The sequence below is a fragment of the Phyllobates terribilis genome, unplaced genomic scaffold (assembly GCF_046119375.1).
Source record: "Phyllobates terribilis strain yellow unplaced genomic scaffold, ASM4611937v1 Scaffold_5__5_contigs__length_657084704, whole genome shotgun sequence".
Taxonomy (NCBI): domain Eukaryota; kingdom Metazoa; phylum Chordata; class Amphibia; order Anura; family Dendrobatidae; genus Phyllobates; species Phyllobates terribilis.
This window is the reverse complement of record NW_027362765.1, coordinates 417,635,677-417,657,257: the sequence shown is the minus strand read 5'-3', so window position 1 is coordinate 417,657,257 and position 21,581 is coordinate 417,635,677. Positions and strand designations below refer to the sequence as shown.

General features: G+C 41.4%; 2 protein-coding genes across 2 annotated transcripts in view; one reads left to right on the top strand and one right to left on the bottom strand.

The window, feature by feature from the left end:
- Nucleotides 1-1,703, top strand: part of STN1 (STN1 subunit of CST complex) — a 55,107-nt gene extending 53,404 nt beyond the window's left edge. Inside the window, exon 10 of the mRNA XM_073685187.1 lies at nucleotides 1,015-1,703. Within this exon, the coding sequence (XP_073541288.1) occupies nucleotides 1,015-1,172 (158 nt within the window). The 3' untranslated portion in view covers nucleotides 1,173-1,703. The remainder of the gene's footprint in view (nucleotides 1-1,014) is intronic.
- Nucleotides 1,704-4,726: 3,023 nt separating this feature from the next.
- Nucleotides 4,727-21,581, bottom strand: part of LOC141273402 (alpha-2-macroglobulin-like) — a 67,281-nt gene continuing 50,426 nt past the window's right edge. The window contains exons 26-36 of the mRNA XM_073685171.1: nucleotides 19,200-19,356; nucleotides 17,371-17,445; nucleotides 16,363-16,525; nucleotides 14,844-15,064; nucleotides 13,580-13,795; nucleotides 12,161-12,285; nucleotides 10,089-10,179; nucleotides 9,936-10,004; nucleotides 8,619-8,721; nucleotides 6,279-6,323; nucleotides 4,727-4,932 (exon numbers count right to left, since the gene is read on the bottom strand). Of these exons, the coding sequence (XP_073541272.1) occupies nucleotides 4,907-4,932; nucleotides 6,279-6,323; nucleotides 8,619-8,721; nucleotides 9,936-10,004; nucleotides 10,089-10,179; nucleotides 12,161-12,285; nucleotides 13,580-13,795; nucleotides 14,844-15,064; nucleotides 16,363-16,525; nucleotides 17,371-17,445; nucleotides 19,200-19,356 (1,291 nt within the window). The 3' untranslated portion in view covers nucleotides 4,727-4,906. The remainder of the gene's footprint in view (nucleotides 4,933-6,278; nucleotides 6,324-8,618; nucleotides 8,722-9,935; nucleotides 10,005-10,088; nucleotides 10,180-12,160; nucleotides 12,286-13,579; nucleotides 13,796-14,843; nucleotides 15,065-16,362; nucleotides 16,526-17,370; nucleotides 17,446-19,199; nucleotides 19,357-21,581) is intronic.

Sequence of the window (21,581 nt, the reverse complement as noted above, 5' to 3'; positions counted from 1 at the left end):
CTTTTTTATTTTTTCACTGACGTGGTTGCATGAAATTTTTTTTCTGGGGGAGGGGTTCAAATTATTTCTTAAAAATAATTTTGGTAATTTGTATATTTTTTTTTCTTTTTTTTTTTTATACTGCTTGTATTTCTTACTACGTAACCTATTGGTTTTTTAGAATTGCATGTATTCCTGATGTGTCGTTTTTTTTTTGTTTTGTTTTCTTTTCATATAAAACCGTATACGTACAATAACTATATGTTTGAATATTTAAATATTCGCCTCTTTGTTTAACATTTGTATTGATTTATCAATTATATTTTAGATATAAGAGGTTAGAAAAGATCTAAAGATCTCTGTGAGGACAATGCAACTTTTGTGTTTTTGTATTGTTCAGTTTTTTCACTGTAAATGGGGCATCCATAGGAACCCAAGTTGCAGGATAAACTTCCCCTCGCTGCTTTACTATGCCTGGCAGATTGTGTGATTGTCGGGTCCATCAATAGAGTTGCCCATTCTGTTTACTGTATAATGCTTATTGAGCGTTCTGAAGATTGCAAAGGAGAGGGCAGAAGCAGTAATAAACTGCTTCTGTCGTCTTAGGGTCACCGGCTGATAGCCAGAGACCCAACCTCCCTCTACTAGGTTGCAAAAGCAGGAATATTAATGTAGAGACATTGCCGCATGCTCAGGACCCATTCTGACCATAGTCAAAAAGACAGTGGGCAGTTGAGAAAGGGTTAAAAAGGTCATCCCACAAACAAAATATTTCACATAACCACAGGGTAGATGATGAACATATGTTCTGTGGGTTGTCCAACCATTGGGACCCCAACCAATAATGAAAAGTTGGGTCCTAAAAAAGTCAAGCATTAGTGAGCATGTGCGACCATCTGAAGCAGTGGTCGCACATGCTCACTAATGCTTCATTCGCACACAGGATTTTTGGCCCTCTACTGTTGGGATCAGTGTAGGGATTGTGTATGTGTGTGTCTCTTGAATGATTAATATGTCGTCTCCTTTTTTCTTTAGATGCTGATAAAGGCTGCCATTTTCTCCACATCCTAAACTGTGTGCAACAAACCTTTGGTTCCTGCATCAGTCAAACCATACTGCAGCGTGTCGTTGATGCTCTCGAAAGGAACAGCGACATTATTAGCACCATGGAAAAATATTACACTTCCTTCTGATGGAGGAGACCTAATGCCATGCAGTGGCGTAACTAGAGTCCGATGGGCTCCGAGGACGCACATCCAGTTGAAGTTTCGTGTGCATAGGCGGGCCCCTCACCCGCACGGGCTCGGTCGCAGTCGCGACATCTGCAACCGTGATTGTTACTCCGCCTTATGCCATGTACCCGGATGGGAAGAAGTGAAGTTTAGCCTCCATCCAACCATGCACTTGTCGGATTGGACAGAACTGATATAAGGACGTCCATTGTATGGGAAATCTGATTTTTTTTTTTTTTGTCTGTTTTCTTAAGAAATTGCACTGCTCTTATATAGGTGCAGCTCTGGTAGTGTATGCAGGTGGTGATCACTGCAGTAATCATGACGAGTTGCACGACCAGATAGTGAAGGCTGCTCTTTTTCTAAAAAAAAAAAAATTTTGGTAATCATGGATAACCATAGTCTGTCTGTAATGAGTATATTTAATGTGTACTTTTTTATTTTTTTTATATTGCAGGAATATTTATAATAAATTTTCAGTTAATATATAAATATAGTGGTCATTTGTATCTATCTACACTAAATGGACAGAAGTAATTATCCCCCGCTACTTCTCCATGGTCAGACCTCATCTGGAATACTGTGTCCAGTTCTGGGAACCACATTCTAAAAAAGACATTGAAAAACTGGAGCAAGTTCAGAGAAGAGCGACCAGGATGGTGAGCGAACTGCAAACCATGTCCTGCGAGGGACGGTTACAGGATCTGGGAATGTTTAGCTTTCAAAAGAGAAGACTGAGAGGAGACTTAATAGCTGTCTACAAATATCTGAAGGGCTGTCACATTGTAGAAGGATCATCCTTATTCTCATTTGCACAAGGAAAGACTAGAAGCAATGGGGTGAAATTTAAAGGGAGAAGATGCAGATTAGATATTAGAAAAAACTTTTTGGAAATCTTATCAAGATGATCCTTATGCCACAATTGTTATTTGTGCTACATAACGCTTTCTGTTGGCTTCCTCCCCCTTCATATTTTGTAAAGTACAAACCATGTTCAGGGAATTAATATGGTGTAAAGAGCGTGCTCGAATAAAACTACAAACTTTCCAACTTAATAAGGATGAGGGTGGACTCTCCATTCCTGATCCATAGCTGTATTTTATTGCATCCCAATTACAACACCTCCATGGATGGTGAAGTACATATGACATGGGCAAGTCGGGCGCTCTTCTTTTACAGAATATGAAATGGGCCTCACCCCTGTGTCTTCTGGAGTCTGGGATTTCTCCCGGAGGGAATCTTCTTACTCCCACACTGGCGTTAGTCTATAAAGTGTGAGACAGAGGAAAGAAACTTATGGGTATTAAGGGATTCACCATATACACACTGCTATGGCGTAATCCCAATTTGAGTGAAGTATCAAAGTTAAAGGGTTTTTCTGATTGGGAGGAAAAAAGGGATCTGGTCGACTCGATAGTACAATTATTTACAAACTCTGTCCTTAAGTTTTCAACAGCTCCAAGAGGGATTCAGTTTATCGCGTAACACTTTTTACCGATACCTACACATCCGACATGCTCAATCGGGTCTGATGGATCGTGGCATGTAACATCATCCGCTAATAGATACCATTTGCTTCTACAGGTCATACAAAGGGTTTAATTTCTACCATATATAAATGCCTATTGTCATCCCAACTAGATAATCACCCTCTGACAGTTAAAGCTAAATGGGAGGGGGATGTAGGCCCTATACCGATGGAGCAATGGAGAGAGATTCTAGAAACTGTTCCCAAATTATCTCCCTGCAGGCACAAAGGCTCTCAACTATATCTAATACAGAGTATACAAAACTCCAAGCTTTTACACAAGATAGGATATCGTCATGATGCAGAATGCCCTAGGTGTGGGATTGATGAGGCACATTTGATGCATATGATGTGGGAGTGTAGCCAGACAGGCCCGTTTTGGAATGAGGACATCTTGATAGAAAGGGTGTAAGTATATGTATATTGGGAATATTTGAGGATGGAATGGATCCCGACTTGCCCCTATTCTTTATCTATTTCAAGCAGGTAAACTTCTTGCGCTTCATTGGATAGACACACAACCTCCATGTGTGGGAGAACTACAACGAAGGATAAATAATATAATAATCTGGTTGGAAAGAGGAGTCTAACTCTTTTCGCAAATTTAAAAAAATATGGAGTCTTTGGTTGGATACTCCAGGGCTAATGAGAGAGAGAATATTAAAGATGCTATCCCTTTAATTGTGAGTCACTTTTTTTTTATCTTATTCCCCCTTCAACGAATTTTATACTCCGTTATTCTAGAACTGCTCCGAAAATGAAAATGGTTCTCTGGAATGTTGGGATTTAGGTTTAGGGTGGGTTAGGCAATTGAAGTTTAAGATACTTTGTTTGTTTTATACTATGGAATTACTTTGTCATTTATGTTATTTGAAAGATAGAAACTTTTGTATTTGGAGTTTTTCAATAAAAATTATTTGATTAAAAAAAAAACAACTTTTTGGCAGTGAGGGTGATCAATGAGGGGAACAGGCGGCCACGAGAGGTGGTGAGTTCCCCTTCAATGGAAATCTTCAAACAGAGGCTGGACAGACATCTGTCTGAGATGATTTAGTGACTCCTGCATTGAGCATGGGGCTGGACCAGATGACCCCGGAGGTCCCTTCCAACTCTACCATTCTATGATTCTATTAGGACACCTCCACATTACCCATACAGGTGCTTTTATGACCTCCAATTCTATATCAATAGGTATTAATATGGAGTAGCTATAACAGCTCCTACTCTGGGAAGACTTTCTACAAGATATTGGAGGTGTCAGTGGTAATTTTTGCTCCTTCATCCAGAAGAACATTTGTGAGGTCAGACACATGTTGGGGAGAAGCCGGTGTCACATTCTCTGTTCTAGTTCATCCTAAAGGTGTTTGTTGGGGTTGAGGTCCAGACTCTGTGCAGTTGGTCACGTTCTTTTACCTCAAACTCCCCCAACCATGCCTTTATAGACTTTGCTTTGTGCACTGGGATTCAGCCATGGGGAACAGAAAAGGGCCTATCCCAAACTGTTCCCATAATGTTGGAAGCTACAATTGTCCAAAATGTCTTGTGCTGAAGGGGTAAGATTTCCATTCACTGGAACTATGGGGCCGAATCCAACCCCTGAAAAAGAAGCCCATAACATTATCCCTCGTTCACCAACCTATACAGCTGGCACAATGCAGTTAGGCAGGTAACGTTCTCCTGGCATTCACCAAACCCAAACTCATCCATAGCTTTACACCAAACTCGTCCAAACCCAAACTCATAGCTTCACACCACTCCATCCATCGCTTGGTATTGTGCTTGGTGGAGTAAGGCTTGAGTGCAGCTGCTCAGCAATGGAAACCCCGTGTCATGAAGCTCCCAGCGCACTGATAGGGTATGTGCACACTGGAATACAAGTGTTTACTAAACCGGATAAGTTAGGATAGCTCAAAGATCCTGTTTCGTTTTTCTGAACTATCCCATGATAAACTTAACAACAGCGATCAATATAAAATCCATCACACACTTTATTACAGATCAGGTGTTTTAATACGTCCCACAAATCACGTAAAACATTAACGTATAAAAAAGAAACATTGTGATATTCTGTGTAAAGATATATAGTGGAACAGGTGAATACTCAATGTCTGTCTAATTCTGTATCCAGATTTGCTGATGTTCTCATCGTCTTCTTTTCTCTGCTGTACTATTCAGCGTTCTGCGTTTCATCTCCTGGGAAAATGAAAGGTCGATTGTTATAAAAATGCCAAAATAAAGAATTAATTTTACAACTATATCATTAGAAATGCCCAGCATTTTTTTATTTTACCCATAGAAATGATTCAATAATTATCTGCAGAGATGTCAAATTCTACACGGACCCATAAGACTCCTGTTCCTACAGGAACGCCCCTTTGGATAAGAAGAGTGATGCCAGTTTTAGTACATTAATACATTTAGGAACTTTTAGGCATCTTCTCACACAGTGCCTTTAGAGCATTTTTCCATAGTAAGTTCTCCACAGTAAGGCCACGGCCCCACTATCAGTATTTGGTCAGTATTCGGTCAGTATTTTTTCTCAGGAGTGGGAGCCAAAGCCAGGTGAGGAGCAATCAGAGAAAAGGTATAATAGAAACAAGTCACCAATTCTGCATTTATCACCCACTCCTGGTTTTGGCTCCCACTCCTGAGAAAAAATACTGACCAAATACTGATAGTGGGAGCCCTGGCCTAAGGGTGTGTTCAGGGTTTTTGAAGAGTTTTGGGGATTTTTCTTTAATACATTGGATGAGATTTTTTTCATTTTTGGTCTGTGTGTCCAAACTTTTCCAAACTTCTACCCAGTAAATCTCATAATTTTTGACTCTGTGTGCACATAGCCTTATCCTTTTCTTGCAGTTTTTTAAGCGGATTTGCTAGTAGAAGAAAGTTAAAAAAAGGTTATTTCACCAGTTTTGCATGTTAAATTTTCAAAATCATGGAATAGTGGCTGCTGAGCTGAGTAAAATGTAGTTTTTATTTTTTTAATTTCTCCTGTCTGTTGCGAGAAGACCATTTATGCTATGGTCCAGCTGGGTATTACCAGAGAGTTGTCCCTGGGGGGTGTATACTTCTTCCTCTGGATGAGGTTGACTAATTATAAGCAGGGGGAGAAAAGAACGCTCCCTTCTTTCCTCACTGATGCATACAGCTACTGTGTAGCGATACAACAGTGCTGAGTTATGTATCATTACAAACATTTCCAGATCTCATCTCAAGGCAGTCAGTGTGGGAGAGGGAGAGGACTGACAGCCCCGTGAGATGAGATCTGGAAGTAATTGCAACGATACAAAACTCAGCTCAGCTGTATCTCTAAACAGTAGTTACAGAGTTATATATCATTACAAACACTTTCAGATCTCATCTCACAGTGCTGTCAGCTCTCATCCTCTCCTTACACTCACTGCCATGAGATGAGATCTGGAAGTGTTTGTAATGATACATAACTCAGCTCTGCTTTATCTCTACACAGAACCTCTGGACCTACTATAGGTTGTCCCGTTTTGAAGCTACTTCTGTTCAGATCCGCATTTCCTTACCATTTTTACTGCATGGGTGGTAATATTTTGTCACAGCGATGTCATCTGGAAGAGAAAAAAACAATAGTTATATCAGATACAGCTATATAATAATATATCATTCATAAAGATGGAGATACTGTAGATGGATAGAACATTGATGCAGCAATAGAGCGCTGTATCTACCACTAGGAAAAGCTACCTGCATATTGACTTATACAGCGGCCACTGAACTGTGTAAATCTGTGTGCAGTGAGCGCCCCCTAGTGGTGCCTGCAGTAAACAAGCTCATAATGTAAGACATGGCAAATATCAGACTAATCAGAGCCTTAGCAAATTACTGTGCCTGCAGATTGTATTCAGAAGTATACATTGTATGGATCTGTGTAATAAGCGCTCTTCATCTCCCCAGGTGCTCCCACAGACAACATCCAGATGTAGAGAGGGAACCATGATACTTAAAAGCTTATTCTCATCTCCAAGATCCTATCCCAATATGTAGTAGGTGTAATAATAAAACTATTTGCAAATATTTCCAATTAGAAATGTAGTAAAGTTCTTCTGATTAGCTATGTTGCTTAGCCCATGTGCAGTGCATCACAGTAGCTTAAGTATCCATGGTTACGGCTACTAACAACTAACTGTCACTATGTTAGTGGCGATAATAATAATAATCTTTATATAACACCAACATATTCCACAGCGCTTTACAGACATTATGGGCACTGTCCCCATTGGGGCTCACAATCTAAATTCCCTATCTCTATGTCTTTGGAATGTGGGAGGAAACCAGAGAACCCAGTGGAAACCCACGCAAACACAGGGAGAACATACAAACGCCTTGCAGATGCTGTCCTTGGTGGGATTTGAACCCAGGACCCCAGCACTGCAAGGCTTCAGTGCTAACCACTGAGCCACCATGCTGCCTATAGCCATGCCATAGCCATGCCATAACCATGGATACCTAAGCTACTGCAATGTCCTGCACATTAGGTAAGCAACATAGCTAATCAGAAGAACTTTACTATATATTTAATTGGAGGTATTTGCTAATATTATTATTATTATTCCTACTACATACTGGGATAGGATCTTTGAGATAAGAATACCCCTTTAAGTAGCTAAACGCCTGGTCTAGGGTCTGTAAACTGGGGAGGCTGGTCTAGGAGTCTGTATTCTGGGGGAGATGATTTGGGGTTTAGTATGTCGAAGGGGGTCTGGTCTGGGGTCTGTATTACAGGGTGGATCTGACTTAGGCTGTGTGCCCACTATGCGCTGCAGAAACGCATAAAAAACGCTTGGTAGAAGGTCTGCCATGTTCCGCAATGATAATCCGCATGTGCTGTGCACATGCTGCGGAAATTTCCGCTGCGGATTATCATTGCGGAAAAATCCGATGCACTACCAATTATTTTGCGGAAGCGCGGCGTTTTCGCCGCCATTGACTTGCATTGGACCGCATGACATCTGCATCACTGTATCTGTACATGCAGAATCCATGCGGTTCAATGTGCGGATGGTACCCGGGTTTGGAGAAGAAGAGACTCTCCTCCGGACCCGAGTACCATAGAACCTGTAAAAAAAAGAATAAAATAAAAAATAAACATTATACTTACCTTCTGATGGCCCCCGGTGTCCTTTTCCGATGCGTCCGGGCTTCCCGGCAGCTCGTGATGGTCTAAAAAGGACCTGCCATGACGTCATTTAGTCATTTGACGGGTCACGCAGTCGTGTGACAAGTCACATGACTAAATGACGTCATGGCAGGTCCTTTTAGTCCACCGCGAACTGCCGACAAGCCAAGACGCATCGCTAAGGACAACGTGGGCCATCAGAAGGTAAGTATAATGTTTATTTTTTATTATTTTTTACCATTCTTTACGGTCACACTATATAAATCCATGCCGTTTGTATGGATTTATATAGTGTGACCTAGATATCACAAGCACTTTTCAAGTGATGCTAAAATCGCCTGGAAAGCGCTTGTCAACCCGCATGCGGAAATGCATGTGAAGAACGCTTCACATCCGCATGTCCCTGGCAGGAAAACGCATGTACAATCCGCATGTACAATCCGCATGTACAATCCGCATGCACAATCCGCATGTACAATCCGCATGTACAATCCGCATGCGTTTTTTCTGCCAGGGAGATGCAGAAACGCTCAGGAAAAATCCGGAGCATTTCTGCATCGTGGGCACATAGCCTTAGGGTCTGGTAGGGGAATGTTATTTGGGAATGTGGACTTGTGGTTTCCATTTTTTCGATTCTCACCGATATATTTTCTCAAATGTCGGCCATTATGGTGCATACTTATTATCAGGTGATTGCATGCACAGATATGTCTATAGTGGCCGTTACCTGTCTCGTAGTAGTCCAGGATGGTAGCGGTAGCCGCCTGGAGGTTACCAACAGGAATTTCCCGTTCGACTGAGAATGTGAAGAACCTGACGGCTTTATCGAGCTGATACAACAGAAAACAACGGCGGCAAGTTAGTACATTGTAATATTACATGTAATATTGGTCCAAATCTAGTGGCAATAAATATACTGGAATCTTAATAAGTAACTCATTCCAAAATCCTCTGTCCACACTATTGGGTCCATTCTGCCAGGTTTCCTTTGTTTTTTCACTACCAAAAAAAAAATTAAGTATAGAGTCTCCCTTGTACTCTAAGGCCATGTTCACACGTTCAGTATTTCATATCAGTATTCGTAAGCCAAAACCAGAAGTGGAACAATCAGGGGAAAAGTATAATAGAAGCACGTCACCATTTCTGTATTTATCACCCACTCCTGGTTTTGGCTTACAAATACTGAGGTAAAATACTGACCAAATACTGAACGTGTGAATGTGGTCTAATACTGATAGCCTACTACGTTGTGTAGTGGCTGTGAATGGTACTGCAAGTTTTCGCCATGCAAGTGAATAGGAAAGAGCCTGCAGTACCATTCACGCCCACTACACAATGTACGGAGTGGCGCCATTTCCTGTACACTGTGGCGCCACTTCCTGGGTGCTGCGGCCTCTTTAAGCAGCCAATGATGGTTGTGCACAGGAATCGGACAACTGCTGATCTGATATGAATGACTTATCCGAAGGTTATTAATATTAAAGTCCCAGGAAACCCCTTTAAATTTGATGGTCTTATTTTGAATGAAATTTATTATAGTTGTCATTCCAGCATTAATATATATGTGTGTGGCGTATGCTCAGAAGTTGAGCTAATGGTAGCCACCTTGCACCTAAGGGTGCAATCAAAGGAAGAGAAGTCCCTTCATCACACCACCGTAATCCTCTGTGACAATAACGCTGGGTGCCGATGGTTGCCATTACAGCCAGGGACCTAATCAGGACTATAGGGCCATAAACCAAATACCTAATTCCAGATTTACGCTCACATCGTCAAGCTTGTGGGCCTCAATGCAAAATCTTCAACAGGGCCCCAACTATCACTGCTCTTTAATAGTAATTGTCTTTTCCTATTGGGCAAAGTGACCTTTGTGACCCCTCTAGTCTTCAGGGCTGGGGTGAGATTGGAACCCTTGCACCTACTATAGTAGGAACATAATGCCTTGACGTCTACGCCTGGTCCAGGTTCACCCTGCACACAGTGTTCGGCCAGCAGTTCATGGGACAACAATTGTGAAAGTCCAGAAGACAAGAGAGGAGCTCACCTTCTCAAAGTACACGATAACCTTGTTGGGCTGCGCCTCTGACCGGCTAATCAAATTGCTTCTACTTAGCTGGAAAAAAGAAAGTAAGTATCGATGACGTGATGTTATGTAAGGAAATCAATAAATGATATACTGTGATTATATCGCGAGTACCTGTTTGACAGAAGACTTGACTGGGGTGTATCCGGACGGGAGCCTGATTTCTACCAGTGCCATATTTGAGTGCTCTCTCTTACCAATGTAGCTGTGAGAACAGATTGTACTTTATTTATATTTTTTTACCATTTCATCTATAATAAACACACAAGATAACCAGACCGAAAAATTATATTAATTGTCCATGTGGCACACTGGCGTAAACCTGGACTAAGAATTTTCACTTTTTGCCAGATGCGTCCATGAGCACTTAGTCTGTCCTCAAGCGGCTCATGTCTGTCCTGCCGCCCGGGTATTCTGGACTAAATCTACCAGAATACCTTGCTCTTAGTATCAGTGAGAGCAAAGCAATCAGACCTCCAATGATCAGTGTTTCATAACCTATCCTAACATAATATTATGGTATGAAACCCTCTTATCAGAATCAGGAATTCTTCATGTACTGCGAAGGATTGGCTCTGTATCTGTGTAAACCAGTGTCCTCCAACTCCAGTCCTCAAGAGCCACCAACAGGTCATGTTTTCAGGATTTCCTTGGTATGGCCCAGGTGATAATTGCATCACCTGCACAGACAATAATTCCATCACCTGTGCAATACTAAGGAAATCCTGAAAACATGACCTGTTGGTGGCTCTTGCGAACTGGAGTTGGGGAACACTGGTGTAAACCATGAGTCGTCATATGGGGCACAGCAGGTATGGCCACACCTCGCCAACACACTAAAGTTACACCTCTCCCTACAATCACAATTCCAGGTCCTTTGCAGATCATGTGGATTTCACCCCAATCAAAATCTGTCTTTCAGTTTTGTGCAACAAGCAAGAAAACATCCATAACACCTAGCTATACATCACCATTAGATCCAGGAGGGCCAGGTGTTATAATGAGCATTTATAAAGCAAAAACAAAATCACCCAAAAAAACAGCACCTATGAGTTATGTCTGGTTTTGCTAAAAATTCCCAACATCTGGGTTGGTAAAATAAGTATGTTTTGGTACCGCCCCGGGAAAGCCCTAAATCGAGCAGAAATGTCTACTTTTGGGCTAGGTTTACCTAAACCCTGCTTCCTTTTAGACTGTCACATGCCCACATTTATGACAGTTCTATCAAATTCAAGGCTATTGTCAATCGAGATCCATTCAGTTCAAACTAAAGATAAGTGAATCAATTCACAGGACCGAGTCCATCGGAAAGGTTAGTATTCCAGTGTCTTGCAAACCACCTACTACAGTATGCCGGTATCCGCAGCTCCTATTCTGATTAGCTGGCCTGGCACGACATGGACACACAATATCAGGCCAGCTAATCAAAAGAAGAGGAGTGGATGCCGGCAGGAAGGAGGCGTTTTGCAAGGCACCCGCCCAATGGCTACAGGATACTGACCTTCCCCCTGGACAAGTGTCCTGCAAATTTATTTACTCACCTCTAAGCCAAACTATTCTTCCTTAATACTGACACTTACATTACTGTAGATCCCACATAGGGGATGCAAGTATTTTACTTTACAAGTAATACATACAGAAACCAGTGGAATATGGGAATTGGCATTGACTGCATTAGCTTGCATTACATGGCAACAAGATGTGATGTGATCTACATAGATGTTGCCATTTGGTTTTCAAGTCCTTAGACAGTTCTCTTCTCCTCTTTCTGTTCTCCATGCTTAGTGTGGCACACACAGACACACAATGCAAAGATTGAGTCAACGTCTCCCTTTTTTATCTGGTTTCAGGTGTGATTTTCATATTGCCCACACCTGTTACTTGCCACAGGTGAGTTTGAACGAGCATCACATGCTTGAAACAAAGTTGTTTACCCACAATTTTGGAAAGGTGCCAACAATTTTGTCTGGCCCATTTTTAGGATTTTGTGGAAAATTATGTCCAATTTGCCTTTTTTTTCTCTGCCTTTTGTGTGTTGCTCCAATACACACAAAGGAAATAAACACGTATAACAAAATATGTGTAATTGCAATAATTTTCTGGGTCAATTTCAAGGGTGCCAACACTTTCAGCCATGACTGTGTGTACATATACACACATACAATGCATGATGGATTACATCTCACCTGACATTGACAAGGACCTCAAAAGATTTTAGAGACTTGACACTGCAGATCTCTGGCATGGTGGATACTGAGATGGTAAATGGAGCTTCACCCACAGGATGTGGCACATTGTACTTTAGGTTTGTCTGAAACACAAAGCGTGAATCTGTTTAACATCATGCAATTATATTGACCACCAACTGTGATTGAAGTAACGGTCCCACACGTTCCGACTAGATTATAGCTATTTTTTTAGTAAGACAACAAGATCTTAAGGTACTTACTGGTTACGGACAAAAAAAAGATTCTCCAAAATGACTATAGGTAAAGGTGCTGAAAACTCTATATGTAGGGAGATGCTTGAAGAAGACCCTTGTTTGGGTCAAAATGTTGGTATGTTAGATTAATTAAGATTTGATGCTTTCACATATTCTTGATAAGACTTATTGTCCAGGATGGATTGCTGGATATTACTCAGTGTTTTACAGGACAGGACCGCTGTTCTATCCTATTCAGAGCCAAATCAAATTTGTCCTACTACCCCTGGGTGTCTTCTATTAAAGGGCGAATTTCATCTTCATAAATGGATACTATTTGTAGGTACAATCACTTTTGCAATTTGCTGCTTATTAAAATTTGCAGCCTTTCTTGAGATATTAACACTTTTGTTTACTGCTTGTTGCCTAGGAGACCGACCACTGCTGCTGTCCTGCTTGTAAGCACTTTGCATGTTCTAGCAGTGGTGGTCGGTCTCCAAGGCACCAAGCTGTAAACAAAAGAAGAATGTTAATTTCTAAAGAATGACTGAAAATTTTAATAAGCAGTAAATTGCAAAATTGCTTGTATTTTCAAGCTTTTTCCGACAATACCCATTTATGAAGATGGGAATGTTAACCCTTTATGATAAACAGGGTAGGACATGTTGGATTTTAACATGCCTGATCCTTTCTTCAATCGGGAAACAAGTGCTGCCAGATGTATGCTGCAGCCTCTCTTCCAATCGCTATTGCCGCTTATGCTTGACCACTATAATTATTTTAACCAGCAGTATAGGCAGCAGATTTCCCGTTCTACCACATGCTATCAATGTCAGTAAGGGCTCTGCCACATAATTTTGGAGCTACACTCTAAATATTTTCCCATGTCTTATCTTTAGGAAAGGCTGAAGGGGAACGGGGTGGTCGAGCTCATAGGAAGTGGAGTCTGCATCATAAAAGCCTCATTCACCCTTCTTATAATTTGGACTTCTATATTTCCATTAGAATAAGAGGTGCCATCATATTAGAATAACCTTGGCCATACTCACCAATTTTGGTAGAACCGGACAACCATCTAATGTGCGTCAGGGTGTCCCGACAAATCCCATATTGGGGGGAATAAGAATTGGGCATGTTGAGTTTCAACATGCCTGATCCTTTGTTTTCCCAGGAGCTTTGTTACCTGTAAATACACACAACCAGGTCCGCTGACAGTGGCGATATATTCTCCGGGTACAGTGGCTAAAGGAACCTTCTGCAGGAGGAGGCGGTTAGAGTCTTCAACGTTGAATTTTGCAACTTGAGCATTGTCTAAGCTCATCGTGACTACTCTGGGACCATCATGGCTGACAGCATGAGAACCATACAAAGAAAGTGCCTGAAGAGCAACGACTGTGTCCTGGTGAAAAAAACACAAAACATATTGAAAGCTGAGGCTGACGGTGCGGATAAACTGAAGATTACATGTAAGACCACAATGAACATTCAGTCGAACAACACTTGAGATCAGGAGGGAAAAACTTGCTCTTTTTGGGAAGACTGGATCATGCATCATGGGTGAACCCATCATTTCCCATCCCTCGGTTGAATTTAATGGACATTGTGAGACCGTGAGGGGAATCATATGTGAGGGCCGGTATGTATCCCCCAGAATGTGCTTAGAAGCATACTAAACCACTGAAGTACATTGTAATCACAGCCACGGCTGTGGTTACAATACAAGATAAAAGTAAGTGTGGACTGGGTCAAGTAATTTGACCAAGTAAGTTAAGAAAACCTGTCTTGGGCTTTTATTTTTGGAGAGATCTGTAGGATGGTAGTGGGACGGATCTCTCCCTCTAGTCTGGGTCTTACAAGTGGCCCATGGCCACGGTTTTCATTTAAATCTGCAGTTAACGTTTGGGTGGTTCAGTTTTCTGTTGGATCTCACATGTAGCAGACCTGAAGGCACTGTGGACGTATGGCTGGCTGTGTGAAGCTAACACAGACCAGAGCCAGCAATGTGGGCAACCACGATATTATCCGAGAACCTTACCTGGGTCAAAATGCCAGGAGCACTTGACTTTCTTTACGTATTCCTGGATGAGCAATACGTAAGCAATTTCCCGTGTGTAGTATTTGGCCAATAAAGGATTTTTTATTTAACTTGGTGGAAACGCCACTGCCTTACAACATGTATTTTATTTCAACCATACTATTCAACAATAATTATTTCCTACGGACCTCGTTAGCCAATCTTGCTGAAGCACCACTCAATCCTATTCTCTTAAATGGAGCTGAACTTGCAAAACCTGACACAACTCATACACAGTCGTGGTGCTGTTTTTGGAAAAGTTTTTCCAATCCTGGACAACCCCTTTAATACTATGTGTGTTACTTTCGATATGACTCGGATAGGATGTAATTTCATTTGAGCACATGGTAGTGATCATAGTTGTGACGTCTACCTGGGTAGATGAAAACCCTCCAGTGGGGTTCTGCTGTTCTATCAGCCAGGTGACAACTTTCGTGGCGGCAGTCAGGTCTTCGGCCGTGACATTGGGTTTGGAGAGCATGGACAGCAGCACGTAAGAGGTCATTTCTACCTCGATAGAGGCGGCTCTTCTATGAGGGGCTCTCAGTTCTGAATTATCTGATAATTCTGGGCGATGCCAATGGACGGTATCATCTGGAATATGAGGGATACAACATATTATGTATTACTAATACCTATCCTGGATAGCACTAGATTTTGGCACACAGATCACCTCCCCAGGGTTTCTTTATATCAACTCACTTTCTGTCTTAATTAGAGAGATAAGTCATTATTACAGAAGATAGGAGCTTGGACTTGACCAGTTCATAACCTTACACCCCTACAGTGCTTCTCTCTATAACATATCGGGAGTTAAAAGAAATTTGAACTCCCCTTTAAGGCTTTGTTCACACTGCGTATTTTGGAGATTTTTTTTTTTTTATCGTGCCAAAAAATGCCTGAAAAATCACTGGTAAAACTCTTAAAATACTCTTTCTACAAACTTCCATTCGCTGTTCATATGTTCAGTCTTTAAAGCATTTTTTTAAGCGCTTCAAGTTTCTGAAAACGGCAAGAGGATGAAAGAAGTAAGCGAAACCACTCTTATAAATCAATGGGAGAGCAAAGTAAAAAAAAAAAAAGTGCCGCAAAGACGTGGGTAATTTATAGCCTAATGGATTTTAAAAAAAAAACTAGAAAAAAATCTCCCCCAAAATAGCCTTTAAAAAACACTAATAAAATAAAACGCTAAAAAAAACGTTAACGGAAAAGGTTTTTGAATGCCAGAAATAAAAAATGCAGTGTGAACATATACTAAAAACAGAGTCGTAAGTACAAAGCCTGCATGGCGGCACACGGCGTCCCTCTATGTGCCACCATCCAGTTCTATTACAAAGGCCTTCTCCTATAGAAGCAAGGCATTGGGTAGAATATCTCTGTAATGTGGCTTCTGCTAACAAAAGCAAAGATCTTATATTCCTGTAAAGTTCATATTGGAGAAGTGGTGGTGGCACATTATGGCCCCAAATGCTTACCGTGTAAAGATGGTCTTACACAGACTTGTTGGCTAAACCAGATGATTTTGGTGGTACCAGAAGATGATCTAATGTGTACATAATGGTCACCAATTCCCAATATAGTAAGTTAGGATGAAGGATAACTTACTGATCCCGTTCTTGCTAGTGATCCCAGCGATGGGGAAGAAATCCTTCATCCTCTGGATATGGGAAAACTCTTAAAAATTCCACATGTCAAAACTTTGATCTCGAGTGAGATAATGCTCCACCAGAGCTTTGCGCAGCAGTTCAGTACCCTCTCCCCCATGCTCGGCCTGTGGAGGTCTTGAGGAATAGCAGTCCTACCGGCATCTATTCCATGTATATACCCACCCTTGTAGGTCTGCACAACCTGCTCCATAAAACAATGCTTCTACACATACTACAATCACACACCTTTCCTAATGGCCTTTTCTTCCAGAGATTGAAGGAGACGAGACCGAAGCTCCATTTTTCCAGCGAGGGTGAAGGCATAAGCCATTAATGCCTGTGTATATATGTTGTTTTCACCGTTCATTGCGCTCTCCAGGCAGAATAACGCATTTCGGACTACAATGTTCTGCAGAGAGAATCATTTGATTTACACGACTGATCTCCATGTACCAATAATTCCTGATCCCCATCATTTACTCTTCCTAGTTTATGGATTTGAAAGACTATTATTGGAAAAGGAAAGGTTTACAATCAGCCCAAACAAAATCAGTCAGCGACTGAAACTGATTTGAGCTTAAAGCGTAACCGTCATTTTAATTTCTCTTTCAGAAATCGATAATACTCATGAAAATAAGCAAATCTGCAATATATCTTACTAGAGAAATCTGCTTTTCTCTCCTCCTGGACTGATCTTTCATTCTCAAGTCATGGGTAAATCTGCATTCAGTGAAGAGAGATCTTCCTATTTCTAAGGTAGGAGATGACAATTGGAGCATTTAAAATTCCATGGACAGGGAGGAACTAGAGGAAGACACACACATTCTACTGAAACGACAGTTAACAGTTCTCCATAGAACTTCATGGGCACCAACTGTCATCTATCTCAATAACGTATTCACTGGAGACACATTTTTTCTGTGATTTGAGAATTTTGAGAATGAAAGATTAGTCCAGGAGGAGAAAAGAAGGGACAGATTTTGATGTAGGTTTTCTACTGTGGGTGCCATGTGGATGTACCCTATATTACTGGGTAATTAAAGTGAGGTATGACTATTCTGCCTTTATGTGGAGTTAAGCTGACAATGGCCTCCAGTGCAACTCCACATATACTCTGTGTGTTGGAGTATACTAAAGATACTAATATACTAAAGACTATGGTCTGTTGCTTATAGAAAAAGGTACATTTATGGTTTTCCCCCTTACTTACCTGAGAAAGGCCACCATGGATGAAAGACCACCTAGTGCACTTACCCTTGCAGATAATGGATACTCCAATAATGCTATGGTAGTGTATGCAGCCAACGTAACTTCATCATTTACTCCACCCTACAGGAAAAAACAAGCTTTACTCTACAATGATATACAGTATATACAGTACAGACCAAAAGTTTGGACACACCTTCTCATTTAAAGATTTTTCTGTATTTTCATGACTTTGAAAATTGTACATTCACACTGAAGGCATCAAAACTATGAATTAACACATGTGGAATTATATACTTAACAAAAAAGTGTGAAACAACTGAAAATATGTCTTATATTCTAGGTTCTTCAAAGTAGCCACCTTTTGCTTTGATGACTGCTTTGCACACTCTTGGCATTCTCTGGATGAGCTTTAAGAGGTAGTCACCGGAAATGGTTTTCACTTCACAGGTGTGCCCTGTCAGGTTTAATAAGTGGGATTTCTTGCCTTATAAATGGGGTTGGGACCATCAGTTGTGTTGTGCAGAAGTCAGGTGGATACACAACTGATAGTCCTACTGAATAGACTGTTAGAATTTGTATTATGGCAAGAAAAAATCAGCTAAGTAAAGAAAAATGAGTGGCCATCATTACTTTAAGAAATGAAGGTCAGTCAGTCCGAAAAATTGGGCAAACTTTGAATGTGTCCCCAAGTGCAGTTGCAAAAACCATCAAGGGCTACAAAGAAACTGGCTCACATGAGGACCACCCCAGGAAAGGAAGACCAAGAGTCACCTCTGCTTCTGAGGATAAGTTTATCCGAGTCAACAGCCTCAGAAATCGCAGGTTAACAGCAGCTCAGATTAGAGACCAGGTCAATGCCACACAGAGTTCTAGCAGCAGACACATCTCTTCAACAACTGTTAAGAGGAGACTTTGTGCAGCAGGCCTTCATGGTAAAATAGCTGCTAGGAAACCACTGCTAAGGACAGGCAACAAGCAGAAGAGACGTGTTTGGGCTAAAGAACACAAGGAATGGACATTAGACCAGTGGAAATCTGTGCTTTGGTCCAAATTTGAGATCTTTGGTTCCAACCACCATGTCTTTGTGCGACACAGAAAAGGTGAACGGATGGACTCTACATGCCTGGCTCCCACCGTGAAGCATGGAGGAGGAGGTGTGATGGTGTGGGGGTGCATTGCTGGTGACACTGTTGGGGATTTATTAAAAATTGAAGGCATATTGAACCAGCATGGCTACCACAGCATCTTGCAGCGGCATGCTATTCCATCCGCTTTGTGTTTAGCTGGACCATCATTTATTTTTCAACAGGACAATGACCCCAAACTCACCTCCAGGCTGTGTAAGGGCTATTTGACCAAGAAGGAGAGTGATGGGGTGCTACGCCAGATGACCTGGCCTCGACAGTCACCAGACCTGAACCCAATCGAGATGGTTTGGGGTGAGCTGGACCGCAGAGTGAAGGCAAAAGGGCCAACAAGTGCTAAGCATCTCTGGGAATTCCTTCAAGACTATTGGAAGACCATTTCCGGTGACTACCTCTTGAAGCTCATCAAGAGAATGCCAAGAGTGTGCAAACCAGTCATCAAAGCAAAAGGTGGCTACTTTGAAGAACCTAGAATATAAGACATATTTTCAGTTGTTTCACACTTTTTTGTTAAGTATATAATTCCACATGTGTTAATTCATAGTTTTGATGCCTTCAGTGTGAATGTACAATTTTCAAAGTCATGAAAATACAGAAAAATCTTTAAATGAGGTGTGTCCAAACTTTTGGTCTGTACTGTATATTCACCTATATTATCTTTATTTCGTCCTGCCTATCCGGTGTCCCATATGCAGTTCTCTATATCCCATTTTCTTCTCTTGCGCTCACCTTCATCGCATTGTTAAAGAGATAACCAACATTTTGGAAGCAGCCATTTTCCTTCTGGTGCCGAGAAAGCCATTCAAGAGTTTCGCTCGTGTGTGCGGGATCGATGAAAATGTTAGACCGGGCTCTGGCAAATGACTTCATGACAAAGGCCGTCAGCCTGTGAAAAGACGTTGGATCAAATGAAGTGTATGCCAGCAATGGCTGAGCAACATGAAGGCAAGGTGTAATGGTAACGCACAGGGGGATGGCAGAAAGGGGGGGGGGTGATGATGGCTCTAGACTCCTGAGATGTCTTAAAGATTTTTTTATTAATATTATTAAATGGGCCAATATTTAGTAGACTTGCTTTGCATTGTGCAGTTACATTACATAACATCTGCATTATTCGCATCCTTGTGGCTTCAAAGATTGGGAGAAGAAAATTGCACAGAAAAATGATATAGTGCACACTAGAGGTCAAAATATATGTAAAGTTTGATACAACACTAACAGTCTTAAAAACATTTAAAAAGTATGCAAAAATCACACATCAATAGTATAAATTAAGAATTATGCAAAAAGGCAAGCAACCATACTGTACAGTATAACATACTCATATGGGGAGGAAGGGAAAGACTAATATGAGTGAATATGGCACAAAATAAAGTGCACAAAGAAAACCTACCACCACAGGAGAGTGCAAGATAGCCGCACAAAAAGTGAATGAATATGTAACCTGAAGAAGCAAAAGATCCCCACGCGTATAGATACACTGCTGTGGCTTCATCAGGTACTGCCAAAACGCGCATCGGGGTGGGTGCATCAGAAAGGACCTCCTGCTGTGCATCAACTATGTATTCCATTTATGCTATTTACTTTTCCCTATATAGGATTATACATACTGTACAGTCCCTTGTTTTAGTATTTGCCCCCCTTGAACTTTTCTACCTTTTGCCACATTTCTGGCTTCAAACATAAAGATATAAAATTCCAATTTTTTTGGGAGGAATCAACAACAAGTGGGACACAATCGTGAAGTGGAACGAAATTTATTGGATATTTTAAACTTTTTTAAAAAATTAAAAACTGAAATGTGGGGAGTGCAATATTATTCAGCCCCCTTGAGTTAATACTTTGTAGGTCCACCTTTTTCTACGATTACAGCTGCAAGTCGCTTGGGGTATGTCTCTATCAGTTTCGCACATCGAGAGGCTGAAATTCTTGCCCATTCTTCCTTGCAAAACAGCTCGAGCTCATTGAGGTTGGATGGAGAGCGTTTGTGAACAGCAGTTTTCAGCTCTTTCCACTGATTCTCGATTGGATTCAGGTGTTAGAACCTTGCTCTTAGGTTTTTTCTATTGCTGGTCACATGACCTTGTTGGCCTATTTAATCCTGCTCCGCCCTTCTGGCTTTGCTGGACTTCATTGTATAACTACTTTCTAGCTAGCCTGTGCCCTGTATCTAACTCTGTTAGTTTGCTTGGTCTACGGACCTCTATGTTCTATATATTTTGTTTGTTCGTCTGTCTGCTACTATTTCTGTTAGGAGGTGTCCCATTTTCCTCCCAGTCCTTAGTACTTGTAGGGATTCCTTCCCCACATCTATAGGTCTCCGTACAGACTAGCTTAGGACTTTAGCAGGTCTGATCGCAGGATCAGGTTCCCTGTTACATCGTAGGGATTCAGCTGAGTTCTATCGTAGGGACAGATCTCCTCTCTTTCCTTAGCTCTGGTAGCAGAACATAACAGTAAGTCCAGCCCGCAAATTCTCTTAGGAAAGATTTTTCTGTTCCATCATGGTGTCGGTTCAGGATTTGGCTCATCGCCTGCACGGACTCTCTCTGGAGGTGGCCGAGCTCCGTCAGCACGTGAGTAACTGTCCTGGAGCACATTTCTTGGAGCCTAAGGTATGTTTGCCGGATTTATTTTTTGGTGAACATCGAGAATTTTTTTCATTTAAAAATGCTTGCTTATTGTATTTTCGTTTGAGACCCAAGTCCTCTGGGGATGAATCCCAGCGCATAGGGTTCATAATGTCACTTTTGCGCAAAGAGCCTCAGGAGTGGGCCTTTTCTTTGCAACCTAGTGATACATGCTTCAGATCAGTGGATAGTTTTTTTTCTGCTTTGGGACTATTATATGATGATCCTGACCGTGTCGCATCAGCTGAGACTGAGTTAAGACGTTTGAGACAGGGATCAGGTAATGTGGAAAAATATTGTACTCATTTCCGTCGTTGGTCTACTCAAACAGGGTGGAACGATTCTGCTCTGAAAAGTCTATTTCTTGCTGGGCTCAATGAAAGGGTTAAAGACCTGCTAATTGCTTATCCTACACCTGAAGATTTGCAACAGGCTATGCAATTAGCTATACGGGTGGATAGGAGACTGCGTGCAAGGGTTA